A 22,919-nucleotide genomic window follows, 5' to 3' on the forward strand; every position below is an offset into this window, starting at 1 on the left:
CTGTGGGGATCAGCATGGGTGGCCTGAACAGAGTCTGGAGTAAGGATAGCCTATGGTGAGCTGGGCACACTTAGGAGCACAGAGCCACAGATGGACAGATGGACATGACTAGTGCTTCCCAGACTTTCCCCCTAAAGTGGAATAATTTAAAAGATTCCCACATTGGAACAGACATGGACTGCAAAGTACACATGACACTTAGCTAAAATAAAGTTCAGGGTTTTACACCCAGCAGCTTGCTCTGGAGTGAACAGTGAGGGGCCTAATGGGCAGCACCTTCAGGGCCCAGCAGGGGGCGTACTGCCTCCATGGTGCATTTTCCTCCTTGATTTGCTCCCCAATTCTCTGCTGGGAGGATGTTGGTGGCAGAAAGACGGTCATCACCCCATCTCTGCCTGCCTGCCTCACAGGTGCTGGGGGCCAGGCATCTGCCGAAGAACGGCCGGGGTATTGTGTGTCCTTTTGTGGAGATTGAGGTGGCTGGGGCTGAGTACGACAGCACCAAGCAAAAGACAGAGTTTGTAGGTAAGTGAGTCATTCCCCTGGGGTGTTGAAGACCTCTCCCCAGATCGCGCCCCCTTGATGTGGCCTCAGCTTTTGCCCTTGCTTTCACAGTGGACAACGGACTGAACCCTGTGTGGCCCACTAAGCCCTTCCACTTCCAGATCAGTAACCCAGAGTTTGCCTTTCTGCGCTTTGTGGTGTATGAGGAAGACATGTTTAGTGACCAGAACTTCTTGGCTCAGGCTACTTTCCCAGTAAAAGGCCTGAAGACAGGTGAGGGATCTTCCTTATACAATCTTGCTATCAGGATGGGGCTTACCCCCGTGCTTGACACCTGTTAGGCTGAGAGCACACCATTTCTCCTAGGATACAGAGCCGTGCCTTTGAAGAACAACTACAGTGAGGATCTGGAGTTGGCCTCCCTGCTCATCAAGATTGACATTATCTCTGCTAAGGTAACTACAGCAGCGTGAGCAGAGCTCAGTCATAGCCCTGAGATGCAGAAGAGACCTCAACTTTTGTGCACTTCCCTTGCTGAGCAGGAGAATGGTGACCTCAGTCCTTTCAGTGGCATATCCCTAAGGGAACGGGCCTCAGATGCCTCCAGCCAGCTGTTCCATGTCCGGGCCCGGGAAGGGTCCTTTGAAGCCAGATACCAGCAGCCATTTGAAGATTTCCGCATCTCGCAGGAGCATCTTGCAGACCATTTTGACAGTCGGGAACGAAGGTGAGGGAGATGAGGGGCAGTTGGCCAGTGTGGGACCTTGGAGGAAGGGTGCTGGAGCCAGAAAGAGCAATCCTTTGGCAGCTGTCTCCTATGTGGAAAAGCAGTAACTGTGTATCTTTGGGTTGTCCTATCTGGCTGCAAGGCCAGTAAGGACACTTCACTTCTGTTCAGGGTCCGAAGAAGGACTCGGGTCAATGGAGACAACCGCCTCTAGTCCTGCCCCCACCTTGTTGGAGAGCAGCAGGGGCTGCCCACCTGTGGAATGCCATGAACTGGGTTCTCTGGGAGCTGTCTACTGTAAAGCCTTCCTGGTCTCACAGCCTGGAGCCTGGATTCCAGCAGTGAAGGCTAGACAAAACCAAGCCATTAATGAGATGTATTGTTTTGGGCCTCCCTGCCCAGCTGTGGGTGAAGGCAAAAAACTGTACTGTGTCTCGAATTAAGCACACACATCTGGCCCTGAATGTGGAGGTGGGTCCTTCCATCTTGGGCCAGGACTAGGGCTGAAGCCCCTTGGAAAGAGAAGTTGCCTCAGTTGGTGGCATAGGAGGCTTCAAGGAGCTGCTGACACATTCCTGAAAGAGGAAAAGGAGGAGAAGGAGGAAGAGCCTTGCTGGGCCAGGGAAACAAAGTTTACATTGTCCTGTAGCTTTAAAAGCACAGCTGGTCAGGGTGAAAGAGTAGATGCCCTGCAGTTTGGCCCTGGAGCCAGGACAGAGGAATGCAGGGCCTGTAAGGAGAAGGCTCTGCTCTGCCCAAGGAGGAAGACACAGCACAAGGGTACATTGCCCATGGCTTGGTACACTACCCAGCCTGAAAGATACAGGGGATCATGATAAAAATAGCAGTATTATTTTTTTTCTTCTCAGTGGTATTGTAACTAAGTTATTCTGTCCTGCTCCTTACCTGGGAAGGGAAGGCCCAGCACAGAGCCTTTGGGAACAGCAACGCTATGGAGTGTTGTACTGGGAGGTGGAGGGGCAGGAAGAGAGAAGAGCAATGTCTACCCCTGGTGAGCTTTTTTGTTTTTATGGCAAGGAAGACTCAATATGCTTTCCCTTAGGAATGGAGATATAGATAAGTGGAGTCAGGCAGTAGATACCAAATGAAGCTGCTGCTTGATGCAGTTTCTGTGCAGTTGGTAAAAAGATGCAAAGGAGATGGGAAGGTTGGGAAGGTACGCCTCACCTCTGAGAACAGAGGCTGGGGTCCAGGCCTGTGGGTGCAAAGGTGCCTCAGCATAGCCAGCATTCAGCACACGCAAACCCACTGCCCACATTTGGGCTCAGGGTTGGCCATTTGCTAGTTCTGCTGCCCTCTTAAGATCTGACTGCCAAATAAATCATCCTCATGTCCTTTTTCTTTTAACTTGTTCATTTCTTGGGGGCTCAGGAGAACATGGTAATTGAGAATTAGAAGCAAGTGTGGTACAATATCCCTGGAGACTTGGAAAGTCACACAGCTCTTAACTGTGGCTCTAAAATGTGAGGCCCCTCTGCCACCTCATCTTCTAATGGTATTGCTGAAGTCCACCCCATCAAGGGGCAAGAAGCTCAGTCTCTATTGCACAGAAGCCTACTTCAAAAAAGTAGCATTTGGTTATGTGCTGCCAGGTGCTACTCTGTTTGCCTCTTCAACTTCCAGGTAGAGCCTCTGTGCCTGCCATGCTGAGGAAGGCTGAGGCTTTGCTGCAGCACTTTGCTGGAGCAGGACAAATCCATGCCACAGTGCAGTAGTGTGTACCATGTGCTGAAAGCTGGCTCAAGTCACATAGCATATGCACTTGGGTGATGGCTGGGTCTGCAGCCTTCATCTGAAGCAGTGGATTTCAACCTGTGTGTTGTGACCCCTTTGGGGTCTAATATCAGATATTTACATTATGATTTATAACAGCAAAGTTAGTTATGAAGTAGCAATGAAATAGTTTTATGGGTGGGGTTCATTACAACATGAAAGGCTGTATTAAAGAGCCGAAGCATTAGAAAGGTTGAGAACTACTGATTGAAAGTTTTCCTGTCCCATCACACAGGGGAGGATCCTTCCACACATAGGAAATGGTGGGTGGAATATATCAGATCCTCAGAAGCTCTGAGTTCATACTTGAGTCTTGGGGCCCAGGAGAATGTAGGAGCCATGTTTTCTAGTACTCAGTACTGCTATATTGACAGCTCTGCTTGGTGCTGAGCACTTTAATTTTCAATAGATGCTTCCATTTCCTGAGCAAGTCTTCCAGAGAGGCTCAGCACTGCTTTCTGAGCAGCTTCACAGACCCATGTTCACTCCTTGTCCCCTTCTTTTCAGGTAGTAGTTTCTTCTTAGTGGAGCAGATTTAAGGATCAGTTTCATCACTTAAGCCCCCAGGTAAACCTGACTGCTGTTGAGTGATCCTTGAGACCCATCTCCGTGCCTCGGGGCTGTCTTGCCAGATTCATCCAGTGTGTCCCTCCATGTGACAGCTTGGTTAACACTGCTTTCCACCCATCAGGCTATGACCTGTAGAGTCTCAGCCAAGCATTGTCTAAACACATCTTCAGGCACATCTGAGAAATACTGTTGTCAGGGCCTTACTCCCTGGAGCATGAAAATGAGAAGTCAGGTTGAGAACCATTGGCAGAGGAATCCAAAAGAGTGGGGTTGGAAGGAGGCAGTGATACCAGGAACACAAGCCAAGAGAAGTCTCCTTTTGGCTAGCAGGTCAGGGACAAGAGAAGAGGGATCACTAAATGTTACCAGTGAAAACACGTAACAAAAGAGCACTGCCTATAATTTCAGGGACATTCTGCCTCTTGCCATAAGACTGAAACCCCTGGTTAAAAGGCAAAAACAATTTGTGGCCTTTACTAAGAAAAATCACAGGTAGCTGTGCCCATAACAAAAAGCTGGGGCCTCACTTTGGGCCAGACTCACCTTGAACTTCAGCTGAGGACTGGGACTAAACAACCACTTGTCTTTCAACTTATTCCTTACCTTTGACCTTATCAGATCTACTGAACGGTGCTAAGTGAGTGTGAGGTTACCCCATCAAACCAACTTAGTGACCAAAACAAGCCCAGACCTGCCTTGCATTCTAGTTAAATGCATCTCTCCTTTAGAGGCTTCCCCTGCCTAGGACATAAATCCCCAGAGGATTTACATCCGTGGGCCAGTGTGACTTATCGGGAAGACTCTACAGCTCCCTACAGGCTTGATGCGCCATCTCCACCAGTGTGTTCTGAACCTGCCCACCAAGGACTCAAGATAATTCCATGGTATTGCACTAGTTTAGTTAGTCCTATCACCTAGCTGTTAGATTCAACACACAACTCCTTCAGGACCTGAGCTGGCCTTGGGAAAGACCAGATCAAGAGCCAATCCTGATGATGTTGAACTGCTATCCCTTCACTCGGAGGTGGCTTTATTTTGGGAGTCCCCTTTTCTTTATGGCCAGTGAGACCATCCCAACAACAATCTGTTGCTATGAGGCTTAGAGGTGGAGGGATGACACTGGTCCTCTAGTAGGCTCCTGGGTCCTTCTACACAGTGGAAGGCCCTCCTTAACAAATGGCATGCTTCACTGACAACTCTTCTCGCACCAGAAAAAGAAAGGAACACAGGGAAACTTGCCCATGCCCTCACACCCCATAGTTCAGGCCTCTAAAGTCAGACTTGCTTTATACTCAGCAAAGTTTTGCATGGAAGCCATCACAGTGAGTTCAGGAATGCAGAAGACAAAGAATTCCAAGAACTGGAGTAATCTTCCTGGGGAGCTGAGGGAAGCCTCAACACCTATTACTTTTAAGGGACAGATTTGCCGCCCCACCCCAAAAATCAATAGAGAGGATTTTAGATTTTTGTTTATTAATTCACTCCCACACACAAAGTCAGCAGATAAGAAGTATCTGTACATTTTTATTTAGGAACAGTTAAAAGATTGGAAGTACCACTGAGGCCCATTCAAACTACACAAGCAGTTTTGTCCCTCATCCCATCCCTTATCCAAATTTGCAGATACAAAATCTAGGAAATGTGCAATTTGCATCTTGGAAATAGCAGCATCCCCATGGGGGACCTTAGGAGGCCCAGAGACTCAGACAGAAGAGGTCATCGTCGTACCTCCCACCACACACAACCCACACCAAAAGCAAAGGCTGTCTGTCTTTTCAAATGTTTCCCAGGGTGAAGGATTCCCTACACTCCAGCCAGGTGTGGCCCATGCCTGTAACTCAGTGCTTGGGAGGTAGAGGCAGGAAAAGCACCCAAGTCTTAGGCCAGCCTGGTCTACACAGTGAGTAGACCAGGCAGGTAGGAGGCCAGCCGGGGCCACACAGGAAATACCCTCTCTACAAATGTCTATGTGACAGAATATGCTATTTCTTAGTTTGCTCTCACAGCTGACTAAGCAGTAGCAGGTGACCTTCACTTAGCACCAGGATGGTCGCTTCAGCTGTTCTGAGGAGACAGGAAGCACACCAAAGGCAGACTGTTCAAATCACCCCCAGCAGTACTTCTCAGCAGTCGGGCCCCCTGAAAACAAAGTTGTCCACACTGAGATCAGAACAAGAGCAGGTGCTGGGGACCAGGAACCAAGACAATGTCAGCAAGGACACTTGCAGATCTTTGGCTGCCTCTCCAGTTTCCCCAAGGGCTATGTCAGGACAACTCAAAGAACAATAGTCAGCAGGGGCCAGAGAAAAGGTTGGCTCATTTTCTCTGTTTAATAACAATTATGACACAGTCTGACCTTCCTGGCAAAGCTGAACAAAGCTAGCTACTCAGAAGCATGGGGAGACCAGTGCCCTGAGTGACCGCCCAGTTTCACAGAGCAACCTCACTTGTGCTGGAACCCTGCTAAGGAATGGGTGTTAACTCTCACTGCAGCCAGCCTTCTCATACGGGGCTACAAGAACGAGACCAAGATGTGTGGACAGGAGCTAGGGACAAGATCTTTCTGAAGCACTAAATATTAGCAGGATCACATAATAGACTTTCACTCACTGGACATGTCTCTTCTGGTACTTGCTTGAGGAAGAACAGAACACTGGCAGGCCTTTTTATGTTCAGTGTCTGAACAGGCTTTATCCTAGGCATTTTACCTTCAACTCAAGTTCTGAATAATTCTGAATCACCCACTTTCCACGAAAGGGACCACATGTCAAAAGGCATAGATCAAGAAAAGCTGTTAATATGCAGGTGCCCATCTGTGGGCACAGTATGCCAGTCTCTTGACAGAAGTGGCACTGATAGCCGGTTGTGCAGGCCCCTCTCAGGTATTCTGACTTGCCATCTGCACACCCTTGTAAACAGCAGGAAGACACCATGTAGCACAGTCCCTGCCAAATAGCTGTTCTCCCTCTGCTCTGCCTGCTTCCTGCCTGAGTAGCAGCAAGGTATGCCTCAAAGAGAGAAGAGACAACAGAGTAGTAACTACACCGAATCCATCCAGTCCTGCATCTGTAACACTGAAAAACCAAGGAAGCGGTTGCCTACCTCTTCTTGTAGCAACCGGAGTCTGCCTTAGTCTGTAGTAGCCAGCCCAAGTGTACTCTCTGGATTTACACCCCTGCTCCAGACTTTAGGGAGTTGGGAAGAGGTGTTCCTGCTAGACTCTGAACTAGAAAAGCCTGTATTGGTTTTCCAGTCTAGAGGACTAAGTTCATAGGACTGCTGGCTAGTGTTAACAAGCACTTAGAACAAAGCAGGCTCTCAGTCCTAGGACCATTCACCCTCTGAACTGCTTTCACTCCACAACTAAGTACAGGTTCTGGACTCGAGTACATTAATGGGCTTGCCACTACTGAGATGCCAGCCATCCCTAGTGGCCAGGCACAAGGGAACACAGACTCCAGCAGAAATAGACTCTCAGGACCCCGTTCCTTTTGGATTCCTAGCTAGTAAGCTAGGGGGTGATGTAAACAGCAGACAGAATGATTGTCAGTTCTGTCATCACTCAGTCAAAACTAAACCCATCCATTCCACTGAAGGCCCCTCAACAGCCTTACTAGCCTGGAGTATAGAGCTCAGTAACCTACCTACTCCACTGAACCAAGGCAGAAGAAACTGCAGTGTGGATAATTCAGGTTGAAGTCTGGGGAGACCTGTGCTTAGAAAGGCCTGTGGGCTTCAGTGCTATGTAACACATGGAAATCACCTCCTAAAGGTTTGGGCAGGATGGTGGTGAACTGTGCTCTAAGGGAGAAGATGAAGCTAAATCAGGGCTGCTAGAGAGAAGGCTTCAGTCTGGTATAAGAAAAACCAGGCAGCATGCCAAACTTTGGCCAGGATGAGCTGACTAAAAGACCTTTATGTATCTAGAAGACTACTGCAGAAAACTGAACCTTGCAAATGAATATGATATAAGTTCACCTGCAAAGTGGCTTTAGTAGAAACAAATTCTAAGTTTTGTTTTAGGATTTTCTTGGCTAGTTTCCCAGAAAGTGCCTTTATACACTTGTGCTGTGACAGCGGCACTGACTGAGCTACTCCAGGCTGGTGATTTTGGTCCATGTAGAGACTAGGAAGACAAAAGGCAATGGCTCGAGACAGGGACAGCTCAACAGTCACCTAGAGGACAAGGAGTCTCCAACCAGAAAGGTGCTCTCACACCCCTGCCCTCCACAGAAGGCTCTCTGGAGAAGACAGATGTCCTACGGCTAGCAGGGAGGAAGGGACACAGCTACTGACAGAGAGCCATCTGGGTCTGGAGAGTGCAGCTGAGCTTCCTGGTAGCACATACCCAAGGCCAGCTGGGGACAGATTGGAGGATACAGGTAGCTGCCTACCAGGTCCCACCCAACTCCTTGTGCTTGCAGAGGGAAGGGTGCCCTCTGGCTAAGGTATTTTGTTCACCTGGCAGCTGCTGTCACTCAGCCAATAGAAAAGTGCAAGGACAGTCATTAGTAGATCTCAAAGCCATCTAGGGAAAGGACTCCCAACACTAACACACCCAACTCTCAAAAGAAAAAAAAAAATCTCTGATCAAAAAGTTACAAATAATATGCAAGGCTTTATGTGTAAGTTTAGGTTTCTGTTAGAATTGGTTCTGATTTATAACTGAACTGACATATATGAGTAGAGAAAATCAACATACAAGACCAGCAACAAAACCCACTTAGAATGTACTCCATCTGGTAAGCCCTGGTGAGTGCAGAAGAGAGGGCAAGACTCACCTTCTCACAGAGAAAGAAGCACATTCCATGCCACCGCAGCAGCCACAGCCAGCCTTCTACTGAAGGCACATAGAGCAACTTGAGCCTCCAACTGTACAAGGCCACTGTGATGTCACATGGTAACCACAGACCTGGTAGCTGCCAACCTACACCCCAACTCTTCTGTTAGTGCACTCATGCTTGGTATCCAAAGCCCTTCCCTGAAGTGCCTACTCCATGACCACCTCCCTCACCAGTACTATCAAACAAGGTCCAAGCCACAATTTCCCTCCCCCATCCAAGAGCAAAGGAAGCAAGGTCCATTTAGTCTCGTGTGTTCTTATCTGGACAGTCTTCCCATTACCAGCTCTGAGGAGGGTGTGCTGGGTCAGTGTCACTGCAACTTCCCATCCAGAAGACGACCTAGTGCCTGAGACCAGGCTGCTCTCTGGCCTGCATAATGTCCACCAAGGAACTTCATGTCTCTGTTCCATGTAAATTGTACAGACATTTTTATAGAGTCAACTGTTCAGCTAGTGCAGTAGGGCTCTGGAGGGGAAGCCCAGCAGGCATCCTGGCTCAGGTGAGACACACATGCTTTCTTAGACAGGAGATGGCTTCCTCTGCTGCTCCAGCTGCCCAGTATACTGTTGTCTCTTCACACACAGACTACTCCCCCCAGGGCATCCACGTGAAGCTCAAATGTACATCAGATGTACATTTTTATGAATAAAGTATCAAATAAGTATGTCCTGTATATATATGGATATGGAAATCTGCACATATACAAGCACTAAAGGAAAACGTTCAAGCATCTGTTCTCTGAAGAAAAACAATCACTCACCATTCATTCTTTCCAATTCCTTAAGGTTTGGGGCCAAATAGCTTCCCTCCCCAAACAGAAAGGATACAAAAATAGGTTGCAAAACTTGCCAAGTAGTCAAAAAAAAAAGAAAATAAAACAAAATAAAAAACCCCAATCAAATGTGAGGCCATCCCTATGGGAACAGGAAGGACAGGAGAAACATAATGGTTCCAGGGCCCTGGGTTACAAAGAAAGCCCTCTTTCCTAAAAGGCTGAAGGCCACCATGTTCATCCTCGGACTGTTCCCCTCCCCTGGGAGGGAGGGAGGGAAAACACCTAGAGGTTGAGCACTGCTTCTTAGTCAAAGCTCTTGCCCTGCTTGTGGGTTTCTTGATCTAGTCTCCAAGAGGTAAGTGGGGCCATGGATGACACATCCTTTTTGTCATCTTTCCCTCCCCTCCCCTGCCCTGCTTTGTCTACTGCTCTCAGAGAAGCCAGCCTAGGAGAGACTGGGGCTTTAATGTTTAGTACAGCCCCCTAAGCAAGTTTTCCATTGTTTTAAAGGCACCATTTCTCATGATTTTAATTAGAAAGACATGAGGCTTAGGCAAAAGTAGATAGAGTACTTGTTTCTCAGGTTGGGAATATAAATGTGGAACTTTAAAAACACCCTCACAGGAATCTGTCCAGTGATGTCCAGCACCTCTGGATCATGAAACCAGTAGCTGGCCAGGGCCCTTGGTGTGTGACAGGTATTTTGCCTGCAGGTCTTTGTGTTCAAGACCACTCTAGGTCTAGTCACTTGAGATCTCCCAAGCCCTTCAGCCTCATTCTTCCTCCTAGTCACCATGTACTTCCTTCTGACCTGCAGGAGGCTGGCTCTACTTTGACCACTTTCCTTTTGTTCTAAAGGAGTCTAAATTGAAGGGCTGAAGGGAGCATACAGGTCAGTAGATTGGGCTTTACAACAATGGTTTCTTTAGTTGATCTGGTAATGGAGAAGTTGGTCCATGATTCAAACTCCACAAAAAAAGCAGAATTACAGTTAACTAAAGAGAGTGGTTAGCATCCAATGGTAATGTCATAGCCTGGTTGTGTTCAGAACTGAGGGTAACAGTGGGCTCTGTGTCAATCAGAACACAAGACAAACCTGGCATAGAACGTGGCTGGCCTCCAATCAGGGATGCAGAGATCTCTTCCATCAATCTGTTCCCTTGAGAAGACAAGTAGGGCCAGGCCTGGTGCAGTTCTGAGCATGCCTGTGACTATGACTCCCGCTGTTGTAGAGGATGAGGGTCCCTGTGGTCTCAGCTTCCCAGAGAACAGACATGGCATTGTCAGAGCTCTACTGCTTTGGTAACCCAAGTTCCTATGTATTGAAAATGCCGTAGTAGGATGCTTTATTAAATGAATATAGGCAGCTGTATATGCTAACAACTTGATTCTGGGTCTAGGTATATGCAATTTGAACTGCTTTGTCCCTGGGAGGCCAAGGAAAGGCCCTTCCCTGTGGGAGGATGGGCTGATGAGAAACCATTGCTACTTGCTTAGAAGTGTCAGGCGGAAGGTGGTTGGGGCAGCGGTAGGTTCTGGGCTCCAGAGGCTCTCCTGGTGCCTGGCAGCAGGCCATCAAGATGATATGTGGCAGGTTTGGCCCTTCCACATGGCAGACAGCATCCCAGACTGGCCGGTCCTTCAGTAATCTGATCAAATTCAGTCTGTCTCTGAGGAGAAAACACATACCTGTCACTCCATGGCAGCTACATCGTGTACAGTCCCCAGGGGTGCCCAGTCCTCACTATCCTGGGCTGCTATCACTGAAGTTGGGGACTCCTTAATTCCTGAGGAATGTCATGCCACTGTCCCCTCCAGCTCTGAGGGGAGGTGAAAGAGCAGAGTGTGGGTTAATGACAGGATGCTGGCTCAATTGGACAAGACCTTCAGAATTCTTGGCCTCCTGTCACTCAGCCCATCACCCTGGCCTCTGACCTCTGATGCCTGTTAACCCTGTTTTCTAACAGTCCTGCCTCCTGCCCCTAGAGCCCCGAGCTCTGACATCTCATGTACACCTTGCAGGTTGGAAGTCAAAGTCAGGGCAGCTTATCACAGGCTCTTATCCCATGTATATAGACAGGGTCTTCCCACTGAGGCTGGCTGAAGAGCATGAGAAGCCATGGTACAGACAACAGACAACTAGCCTTGGAGGCCAAGCTCCCACTAGGGTTTGGCCACCATTGCTACTCTGCTCTGCTCTGCCATGCCTGTTACACCCACTCATCTCATCTCCAGTTTAAAAAGCATCATGGTATAATACACATAACACAAAATTTCTTATCACAGCCATACTATGTCTCAGTAGTTTTATGTACATTTTTGTTATGAGCCAACACCCTAAATAGAAGTTCTGTATCCATTATATAATAACTGCCAATTCTTCTTAGAAGTAGCTTACATTTTACCTTCAACCTCTATAAATTTGTCTAGACTCATAAAAGTGGAATCATCATTATTATGGTTATTTTTTCTTGTGGGATCAAATTACCATTCAGTATCATTTTATTTCTGCACAAAGGGCTCTTTTTTGTTTGTTTGTTTGTTTTTCCAGATAGGGTTTCTCTGTATAGCCCTGGCTATCCTGAAACTCACTCTGTAGACCAGGCTAGCCTTGAACTCAGAAATTCGCCTGCTTCTGCCTCCCGCCTGGCACTGCTTTCCTTTTTCAATACTTGAGATGAATCCTTCCTCAACCATTAACCTTATTGAGGATCCCTTACATAATGAGCTGTCTTTCTCTAAATTTACCCTGTTTTGAGTTTACTAAATTCCCTGGATGTGTATGTTCATGTCCTTTCATCTAATTTGAAAAGTTTTCTGTCATTAGATATTCTGTCTCTTTCTCCTAGAATTCCTACAACACATATGCTTATCTATGTTCCACAGGCCCCTTTAGTTTCTATTTATTGTCCTTTTTGTTTTCTGTGCCTCTGGGTAATTTCATCATCTCTTCACATCCCCTGACCCCTTCTTTCTTGCTCAGATCGATTGCTGAGCCTCTCTAGTAAACTTCCGTCTCTGTGAGGATGCTGTTCTGCTCTGGAGTGTGGTCTGCTAACATTGTCACTGTGATGGTGCATTTTCTCCCTCATTTCTCTCACTCTTCCCATGCTTTCTTGTATTTCACTGAGCAGACTGAAGGGAGATCTAAGATCTTTAACCAGTAACAATCAATGCCTAGACTTCTTCAAAGGAAGTTATGTGTCAATCTTTTTTTCTGTTAATGGACATACTTTAAGTTTCTTTTTTTCTGTTTTGTAATTTTCTATTGAAAACTGGACCTTCTAAGTATGGTATGTGGTAACTCAAAATTTAATTCTCTTAGCCTCCAGAACTGGTAATTTTTGCTCAGTGAGGGCTGGAGGTATCTGGTTTGAGATTTTTTTTCCCCCAGACTTCCTGTCAAGTGTGTCCTCTTCATATATGGGGTTACTGAAGTTTCTGTTGTGTTGTGTCTGTGGGAACATAAGATTCTTTAAATGTCTGGTTTGCTCTAAGGGGAACGTGCTCTCTTTAGAACCTAGTGGCTAAGAAGATGCTTTAGCCCAGAGGGTTGGGAACAATGACTGGCCTCTATGATGACAAAAATGCAGCAAGCTCCAAGTTTTGGAGGACAAAATCATTACTGCCCACTGGCAAAAATAAGCCATATCAGCAACCTGGGCTATGGTTCCCATGGCTGTCTGCTGTGTTGAAAGAGGATTGCTGCACAGAAAACAGAAATTTACCAAACGAGGCAAGCCTCCCCTGCTCACCTCTGGATGGTGTGATGGATGATGTTCAGCTGGATGTTCAGTTGGTTTGGTTGTCTTTGTTTTTTTTGTTTTTTTGGTTTTTTTTTGTTTGTTTGTTTTTTGTTTTTGGTGAGGGGATGAGCTCTGTGTCCTGCTCTACCATCTTTAAAACATTACCTTCTAATCATTCCCATCTCTCTTGTGCTTGCCATCCTGGCCTACTGTCATCACATAATCACTGAAGTGGGAACAGTATATGGACACTTAGACTGATATATACAAAGTCTTCCAGGAAAAGGGGAGAGACAGTCTATTCTGTACTGGAAAAGGGTCAAACCAAACATTAAAAAGCTGTTTCTTGCACTGTCATTATTTCAGGATGTCACAAGTCACCCCAGGTAGCACTCTGAGAACTGAGGAAATGGCTCAGTTGGTAAAGTACCTCATGCCAGCATAAGGACCTGAGCTCAGATCCTCAGAAACCATGTAAAACAGCCAGGCATTATGGCATGCTCCCATAATCTCAACCCTGAGACAGTTTTAAGGGAAATATCATGCATGTCTGGATAATGCTGCTCCCAGAAGCCATAGTTAATAAACAAAACCCCAAAGCTAAATATGAGATAATGCCTTATGAGTTGTTGGTCATAGAGCCAGAGGTGTGCATAAAAATACAAGCCACTGTCATTCCTCCTGGTTGCCCATAAGAACTGGTTGATAAGACCCTATTACTGAGGACACCATATACCTTGGTTGTAAGGTATAGAGGTCAAACTGGAACTGAGCTAGCTGGAAGCTTTTCCATGTTGGCTAGCTTCCGTGGTGCTGGAAGATGCTATGTATACTGCTGAAGGAGAAAAGGCACCAACAGTCTTATACAGCTGTTAATCCTACAAACTACAATATCAATCTGTAAGGCAAGATGTGTTCACTCACTAGTGCAATAGTGACATAACTGTTCTATGTGTAAATAACTGCTTTCTCACAGAAAAGAGAACTTTTTTTTTTTTAGATATTTTCTTTATTTACATGTAAATTTCTCCATTCCCAGTTTCCCCTCCAAAAAACAAAGAAACAAACAAAAACAACAAAAACAAACCCCTGTTGCCTCCCACTTTCCCATGCCTGCCACCCCGCCCTCTCCCACTTTCTGGCCCTGGCATTCCCCTACACTGGGGCACAAAACCTTCACAGGGCTGAGGTCCTCTCCTCCTATTGCTGATCGAATTTGCAATCCTCTACTATACACATGCTGCCAGAACAATCAGACCCCTCCATGTGCAGTCTTTGGTTGGTGGTTGAGACCCTGGGAGCTCTGAGGGTACTACTTAGTTCATATTGTTGTTAGTCCTAAGGGGCTGCAAACCCCTCAGCTCCATTGGTCCTTTCTCTAATTCCTTCACTGGGGACCCTGTATTCAGTTCGATGGATGGCTGTGAGCCTCTACATCTGTGTTAGTCAGGTACTGTCAGAACCTCTTAGGAGATAGCTATATTTAGGCTGGCTTGCCCTTCCTTCAGTCCCTGCTGAAAAGAGAACTCTTGTTTGGTTAAAACTCACGGCTAAGGAAATCTTAGGCACTAGCGGAAAACTTATTAGTATTTTTTTTAGTTAGACTGTTACAGCAACGAGATGCCTAATCAAATAGCTGCCCAGGGTGCTAAGATAAGTGACAAGTTGAGTGTTCAGCCCTAAACAGCATGTTTATACTACCTATTCTAAAGCTTGGGGATCCATCATTAAAGAGAGTGTAGAAAGTATAGAAGAGCCAGGGGCACAGGGCTGTGAAATACTGTCTTTTGAGCCCTACATGATCAATGCAGTAATGATCTCACAGCAGCTATCTTTACTTGGTTTATATAAGACTGGGCCTAGGAGGCTGTAGAGATGATTCAGCAGTTAAAAACAGACAATACTCTTGCAGAGGACCCACGTTCAGGTCTCAGCACCCACATGGTAGCATATAGCCTGGCTCTGTAACCTGTAACTGTAGCTCTAGCTCCAGAGGATCCAATGTGCTCTTCTGTCATCTAAAGGCAGGCACACATGTGGTGACATACAGGTACATGTATACATACAGGTAAAACACCACTACACATAAAATTAATTTTTTAAATGGGGGGAGATCTGGGCATATCAATACTTGTGGATTGAGGAAGGGTTCCCGGGACCCTGCTGAACAATTGGCTGCTGCTGGATTCTGGAGGAATGGTAGCTGTGTGTCCACTGAGAAGCCACTAGGCTCGAATGGACAGTCCTAAGTCTATGGTTACACAGAGGATCTTGTTTAAACTCAGTGGGTCACCAGAACAGAGGGACAAGAATTTGTGAGTGGGACTGGGAAGTAGAAAGTGTCACAGTAACCGATACACTTTATAATGCATAAAATTATCAAATGACAATTCAATAAAAGCTTTTTTTTTTTTTTTAAAGTGTAGGCACACACTCTAAGGGGGTGAGGGCTAGAGTGCAGAGGAAGGTAGATCTTCCAGAAACTCTCTGGTCAGCCAGCTTAGTCAGTGAACTTCAGGTTCAGTGGACGACCTTGCCTCAAGGAATAAAAGCAATACAGGAGAGACATTCAGTGTGGACCTTTGGCTGCCATACTTAGATGCACATACGCAGATATATACACAGAAAGAAAAAATTGGGAGGAGGAAAAAAGAGGGAAGGAGAGGGAAAGTAGAAAGAAGTTACTGTGAGATGTTGAAGGCATCCTTCCAATAGTGACTATGTGAGTAGAATTGGGGAGATCAGCAGCACTGTGCAATCACATGCCTAGTGTGACCAGAGCTGGGTTCCACCAGGTGTCTGCTTCCTGAGTTTCACCTTAGTGGTAAGCATGAAATAGTAAGTTTTCTGGATTTGGGGATGGTTCAGTTAGTAAAGCACTTGCCTTGTAAGCATAGGGCCTAAGTTTGCTCCCTAGAATTCATGTACCAAAGCCAGGTATGAAGACACACACCTAGAATTCCAATGCTGAGGAAGTGGGAACAGGTGGGTCCCTGGAGCTTGATGGCCCACTAGCCTAGTGGCCAAGCCCCAAGTCCCAGCAGAGACCTAGATTGGAAAGCAAGCTGCATGGCACCCAAGGAAAGACACCTGGGGGTTGACCTCTAGCCTTCCGCAGGCACACATACACCTGCACGTACACAGAGTCAGAGACTCAGAGGGAGAGGGACGGGGTGGGGCACAAACCCACCTGCAGGTGCTCACTGGTGGCAACTCTCCTCCCAACCATCATATTTGGAAATCTCCTTTTCCTTAAATAAGTGAAGCAATAGCATAGTATTTCAAAACAGGTGTTGAAAGAAATTAAGAATATTCAGCAAAAGGATAAAAGCATTTTGTGGATTTATTTTTTTAGAGGTCTTAGGAAATAAGTAGGGGCAGGGAACTAGGATTTCCTAGGTCAAAGCAAACAACAATGTCCATGAGTTATATGCAAACAATGAAACACTGTCCAGAAAATACTATGGGACCTCAGGGTTAGAGCGTTGTACTTGGCTAGAGTCCCACGCAGAAGCAGCAGTCTCCAGGGACCACCTGTACAGCCGTCCAATCCCACAGACAGTTCTATTGCTTCTGCCCTCTTGTGACCCAGCTGGCCATCCTATCATTTTAGAGGCCCAGTCCTTCGGCTTCTGAAACCCTCTTCTTTCCAGACTTTTGTTCTAGCTGCTCTGGGGTGAGGCATTTCACCAGGAGACAAATGCAAAGAGCCAGTGAAGAGTCAGAACTCATGGACCAAAACTATAGGAAACCAAAGTCTACTGATGTGACATGTTCATGGCTTCACAATCGTGCCTTAAAATAATCAAATGTTACTTCTGAATACCAAAATACCATCATCCCGAGAAATTGAAAGGCAAAACTTAAGCATTGAATTTCATATATCTTAAAACAAGGTGATTTTTCCATTATAATAAACATCTCTTCTGTATCAGGAAAAACAATACAAACCTAAGACAAGATTTTCATTAGGAAAAAAATAGGGCTGGAGAGATTGTGTAACAGTTCAAAGCACTTGCTACTATTTACAAAAGACCCAGGCTTGATTCCCAGAACTCACATGGCAAGTCAAAAACCACCTGTAACTCCAGTTCCAGGGGATCTGATGGCCTCTTCTGACCTTTGTGAGCACCGGGCACACATACAAATGAGACCATTAAAAGATTCTCTTTTGCTTGCCAATCTGAGTTAAATTTCCTAACCCTGTCTCCATACAGATGGTATCTCTGTGACTCTGATGACATCTTAATACTAAGAAATGGCCAGAAACACAGGAGTCCCCTTAATCCACTATGTTCTCTCCCCTACATGGCTTTAAAACAAAAACATCACCATAAATAAAAAACAGGCACCAAAACCGAAAGTCCAATGCTGAGCCTTTACTTCTCTGGCTTCTATTGCCAGTTGTCCCTGGCATTCACTCCTCTGCAGTTGGTCTGATTGCCAGGTAATCCTAGAGGTAGCAGTACCTGGCCCCTGTACCTACTCTGTGACTGTACCCTCCCTCAGATTCACAGAAAGGCCATGCATAGATCCCTTGAGCCCCTTACCGAGTTGACGTCCAGACTGGGGACTTGAAGTGTCAAAGGGCTCTGAGCTGGCCTCAGGAACACTTGGCTCCCATGATTCACTGTTCTCAGACAGCTCTGAATAGGCATCACCCAGCACCTTGTGAACTGCCACAGGCTCTCCATTTCCAGGGCCCTGGTCCTCAGTGCTTGTATCTGCCACAGCCCGGGTCTCTTCACCCATTTTCTCAGCAAACCACTGCTTGACCTGCTGGGCACTCATCTGGGTCTTGTCACAGAGGGTCTGCAGGTCCTCCTCACACAACATCTTGTGTGTCATGTAATAATCTTGCAGCAGCTCTCGGTTGCCAGGGGCTATGACCAGCAAACCTGGTGGGAAGTTGCCCCTCTTATAGTCTTCGTACCACTTGAGCTGGCCATTCTTAAGGGCATACCTGCTATCTCCAAACCAGCGTACCACCTCTGGCCGGGGCAGCCCTGTTTGGGTCATGATGGAGTCATAGTCCTGGTTGCTTGGCCATTGTGTTTGGACAAAGAGCTGCCGAAGCAAGTGACGCTGCTGTGCGGTCTTTTTGTAGCTTATTTTGCTTGGGGGCTGTTCTACCAACTTGTTCAAACCATCTTCCTCAGGCTCACAGACACCCATCCCTGGAAACTCACTCTTGCCACTGGCTTCAGTAACCCGCAGGTTCTTGAGGTTTATTTTGATGGGGCTGACCTTCCGTTCTGCTAAGGTATGGCTAAAAAACATTTCAGGAGAGCCATTTTCACCAGGAATCCTCAGCTCACTGGCCAACTCTTCATCTCTACCCTCTTGCTCAGCACCCTCCTCTTCCTCCTTAGGCATGTGCCCATCAGCCTTCTTTGTCTCCTCAGCATTCATCTTTTTCCGTCTCTCTGAGAACCAGCCATCAATTTCCCTTCGGGTCATTTTCGTTTCACTTCTTAGGCGGTCCAGCTCCTCCTCGGGAGGAAGTGGGTTTTGTGCAAAGCTGTTCTCCAGGACTCGCAGTTGCTCTGGGGCTCTCTCTTTGTATTTGGTTGGTGTGAAGTCTGGAGTCTGGTGCCAAGATTGTCGTTTGGTGGCCGGGTGGCTTACTAGTGAGGTTGCTGTTGGGATACAGGTCGCCTCTGGAACTTTAGATGACAGGGGAAAGGGCACCTCTGGCACAGAGTCAATGAGAACAGAGCCATGCTCTCCGGGCATCATGGCCCTGGAGCCCTTCAGGTTACGGCAGTGGTATCTCCGGTCACTGAACCACTTCCGCACCTCTCTGGTACTGAGGCCTGTCACTTTGGTCAGATGCTCCACTTCACTCTGCCCAGGAAACTGGTTCCGACAGAAGCTTCCTTTCAGAGCCGACAGCTGTTCATGAGACTTCTTATTTTTGTAGATGTTTGCATCAAGGAAAGCTTGGGAAGTTATGCTGGGGCATGCTGTGAGGAGTGACTGGGCTGCATTGACAACCTTCACAGCTGATCCTGTATTTGAACACACAGTGTTGATGGGTGCCACTGTTGGCTTGGGAACAGATGCAGTTGTCAGAGGGAGAGATGAGCTTGATGCTTGTAACCCATTGGCCATCAATGGTTGAGTGACCAGCAGGCCCCCTGCTGTACCCTCAGGCTGTCCCACAGCATGACCCGGGAGAGCAGCCTGGATGAGGTGCTGTACATTGCCAGCACTGGCAACAAGGGGGGTGTTTAGAACTGTGATTGTGGGCTGGGGCACAGACTGGATGACTGTATTGAACATCTTTTTCCTGGCATCTTCAATCTCCTCGGGAGACCAGCTGATTCCCTGCTTCAGCCTCTGGGCTGTGAACCAGATCTTAAGCTGTTCTTCTGGATACTTGGTCACCACAGTCAAATAGCAGAGCTCAGCTTTGGTTGGGTAGGGGAATTTGTGGAAGGAGTTCTTCAGAAAGCTGTTGGAGTCCATAGCTGCATTGTATGTCGGGATGCTGCTCAGGGGGATCATGACTTTTGGAAGGGCCTTGGATGTAGGCAGGGGTTGGTGGGTATGATGTTGGGCATGTACTGGGGGCTGCTGCTGGAGGGAGAGGAACTGTGCTATACCAGCTGGCAATACAGGCACTGTTCCTATCAGGGGCCCATTGGCAGCATGAGGGGGTTTTGTGGAATTAGCAGATGCCTGACTGACTGGAGCTGCCCCATTGGTGAAAGTGTGCTCCCCCTCTTTAACTTCTATCTCCCCTGCCAATGGCTTAGGCAAGGCCTCACTCCCAGGCTGATTAGGAGCATTCTCTTTAATCATATGGATTTTTTTGGCTTCAGCTTTGCCTTTCATTATCTTCATGATTGGAGTCTTGGTAATGATGATTTCAGTCCCTTCAGTAGTAGTAAACTCACTTGCTAGGACAGATGAGCTAGCATTCTCAGGGACACTCTGCTCCACTACTACATGATTGTCTGGCTTGGTCACATTCCACAAAAAGCTGGCTTCCCCTGAGTGACACTTGGCATTATGGAGGGAAAGCCCTTCAGGGGTTTTTGCCAGGAAACTGCACCCTGTACATACAAAATTTGGGTCTTTATTAAAGTCCGTGTGCTCTGAGTTCATATGTCCTACAAAGTGGGTCATGTCCTGGGACCTAAAATCACACTCCTTACAGGAATATACATAGCCATCCAAAGTGCTCCGGTGCCCATTTGCCAGGGCAGAGCCATCAGTGCTGCTGGGGTTTGGGGCTGCCTCACTGCTGGCATCAGGTGCTTCTGAGGGAAGATCTTGCTGGGGACCTTCAGGTAGAGGCTCCACAGGCTGAGCCTCTGTGCTGGCACCCGGCAGCACCATGGTCTTAACCGGGATCATACATGGGGTAGTGGACTTCCTTTTGCTGGCCATGGCGACAACCACTCCGAGTAACCAGCAAGCAAGAAAGCCTTGGTAGTACAAATTCCAGCTATTCCATGAGGGCCTGGGAAGTGCTTCTAAAGGCAGTTTTATCAGTTATTTGCAGAAAGCCACTTTTCCTTAAGCCTGGAGAAAAAGAGAAAAAAATATGATGAAGATCTTGTAGTCTCTTAATCTGTCTGTTTTTCAGGTCCCTAATCACATACTGCTTACTTCCTGTCTTGTAAGTCTTCACAAGAAGGTGGTGTGCTTCTTAGCTATAAATTTGAAGGCAGGAGCGCCTTGGTAGTTGTCCTGAGAATGAGCTTGGATGCTCTGTATCATTTGATATGTTTAAATTATACAGTTTTTCTTTGTTTATCTCCCTATATCTTTGCATTAAGTAATTCAGTTCATAGTAAAGAAAGAGGGAGGGAAGGAAAACCATCCTTTTTGAGCCTAAAAATTAATTCTGACCAGTTTAGACTGAGAACAAAAGGTCCAGTGTAATTCCTGTTTAAACATTTGGGCCAACAAGGGTTTTTCTTTTCATAGTCTTCCCACATACAAGAACATGACAACGCCTCTGTCTCCTTCAGACCAGGCCCAGAGACCAAGTCTTGTCTTGGATTCACTGCTCACATGCTTGTTTGGTATTTTTCATTTTTATTTCCATTAATGCTTTTTTTTGTTCTTAAAAACACTATTAAATCTTTGATCTGTTTGAAATTAAACCAAGGGATTTACTTAAATGTAAAATAACTGTAATGGCTATTCCATAAGACACCATAAGAAGGTGTTTTGCCCTGTGACCCCTGCCTGCTCATTAACAGAATCTGCCATCAAGGCCTCCTCTTGAGCCTCACTCTTGTCTCTGGTACGAACACTCTTATTCCTTACTGCTTTCTCTTGAGTAAAGGACTGATTATACCTGTATTATACTTTCTTTCTAGAACTCCACTTTTTGAAGAGATATACACATCATCATCATTACATTTCTCTTTAATAAATATTCAAGCTAGAATGAATAACAGTATAGTGATTATAATCTTAAAGTAGAATTAGTACCTGTTTGAATTTGATATAAAAAATAAAGAAAATTTAAATATCTTGATTCAAATTCTTAGAAAATAAACAGAGTAAGATTTTTTTTCTTTTTTGACTTCTAAATCTAGCCTGATGATCATGATGGTAAAATAAACTGCTATTACACAGGAACTTCACCAGCCCAGTGGCTCAGCTTTCTTCCGGTCTGTCTGAGCTAGTGCCCTGAGCAGACCTTGGGTGCAAGCTCCGAAGCCAGTCCCACAACACCCAGAGGAAGCTCCACTCCCAGGCACTCTAACACGCCCAGCATCAGAGGTGAGGAGGACATAACATCTGTCCCAACACCGGGAGTAACTGGGGACCAGCAGGACCCAGGCACACAGGAACTCAGCCAGCCCAGTGGCTCGGGTTGCTTCTAGTCTGTCTAGGCCTGCCAGTGCCCTGAGCCTTGGGCGCAAACTCAGCAGTCATTCCCAAAACACCCAGAGGAAGCTTCACTCCCAGGTGCTCTAATAAGCCCAGGGTCACAGGATCCCAGAATCACAGGATCTCAGAGACAGCTCGACTCTGAGGAGTTCTGACACAATCAGGATCACAGGAAGGACAGGTTCCAGTCAGACTTAGTAAGGGCAGGTAACAGTAGAGATAACCAGATGATGCGGGGCAAGCATAAGAATATAAGCAACACAAAACAAGGTTACTTGGCATCATCAGAACCCAATATTCTCACCATAGTAAGTCCTGGACACACCATCACACTGGAAAAGCAAGATTCAGATATAAATCACTTCTCATGATGATGATACAGGACTTTAAGAAAGACATAAATAGCACCCTCAAAGAAATACAGGAGAACACAGGTAAACAGCTAGAAGCCTTTCAAGAGGAAACACAAAAATCCCTTAAAGAACTACAGGAAAATACAATCAAACAGGTGAAGGAAATGAGCCAAACCATCCAGAATCTAAAAATGGAAATAGAAACAAAAAAAGAAATCAGAAAGAGAGACAACCTTGGAGATACAAAACCTAGGAAAGAAATCAGGAGTCATAGATGCAAGCATCACCAACAGAATGCAAGAGATAGAAGAGAGAATCTCAGGGGCAGAAGACACCATAGAAAACATTGACACAACAGTCAAAGAAAATGCAAAAAGCAAGAAGCTCCTAACCCAAAATATCCAGGAAATCCAGGACGCAATGAGAAGACCAAAGCTAAGGATAATAGGTATAGAAGAGAGTGAAGACTCCCAATGTAATGGGCCAGTAAATATCTTCAACAAAATTATAGAAGAAAACTTCCCTAACCTAAAGAAAGAGATGCCCATGAACATACAAAAAGCCTACAGAACTCCAAATAGCCTGGACCAGAAAAGAAATTCCTCCTGTCACATAATAATCAAAACACCAAATGCACTAAACAAAGAATTTTAAAAAGCAGTAAGGGAAAAATGGCAAGTAACCTATAAAGGTAGGCCTATCAGAATTACGGCAGATTTCTCACCAGAGACTAAGAAAGCTAGAAGA

The 22,919-nt window shown here is 46.4% G+C and overlaps 2 protein-coding genes across 13 annotated transcripts in view; one reads left to right on the forward strand and one right to left on the reverse strand.

Moving 5' to 3' along the window:
• Nucleotides 1-2,592, forward strand: part of Plcg1 (phospholipase C gamma 1) — a 32,029-nt gene extending 29,437 nt beyond the window's left edge. For both annotated transcript variants that reach the window (XM_031372601.1, XM_031372600.1), the window contains 5 exons: nt 411-525; nt 616-777; nt 871-959; nt 1,047-1,231; nt 1,403-2,592. In XM_031372601.1, coding sequence (XP_031228461.1) covers nt 411-525; nt 616-777; nt 871-959; nt 1,047-1,231; nt 1,403-1,445 — 594 coding nt within the window. In that variant the 3' untranslated portion in view covers nt 1,446-2,592. The remainder of the gene's footprint in view (nt 1-410; nt 526-615; nt 778-870; nt 960-1,046; nt 1,232-1,402) is intronic.
• A 2,499-nt stretch (nt 2,593-5,091) lies between these two features.
• Nucleotides 5,092-22,919, reverse strand: part of Zhx3 (zinc fingers and homeoboxes 3) — a 121,198-nt gene continuing 103,370 nt past the window's right edge. For 8 of the 11 annotated variants that reach the window (XM_031372608.1, XM_031372607.1, XM_031372610.1 and 5 more), the window contains 3 exons: nt 17,511-20,493; nt 16,151-16,211; nt 5,092-10,884 (listed from right to left, as the gene is read on the reverse strand). In XM_031372608.1, coding sequence (XP_031228468.1) covers nt 16,189-16,211; nt 17,511-20,358 — 2,871 coding nt within the window. In that variant the 5' untranslated portion in view covers nt 20,359-20,493 and the 3' untranslated portion in view covers nt 5,092-10,884; nt 16,151-16,188. The remainder of the gene's footprint in view (nt 10,885-16,150; nt 16,212-17,510; nt 20,494-22,919) is intronic. The other 3 variants (XM_031372612.1, XM_031372611.1, XM_031372603.1) reach the window with 2 other exon arrangements.

Source organism: Mastomys coucha, unplaced genomic scaffold (genome assembly GCF_008632895.1).
Source record: "Mastomys coucha isolate ucsf_1 unplaced genomic scaffold, UCSF_Mcou_1 pScaffold15, whole genome shotgun sequence".
Classification (NCBI taxonomy): domain Eukaryota; kingdom Metazoa; phylum Chordata; class Mammalia; order Rodentia; family Muridae; genus Mastomys; species Mastomys coucha.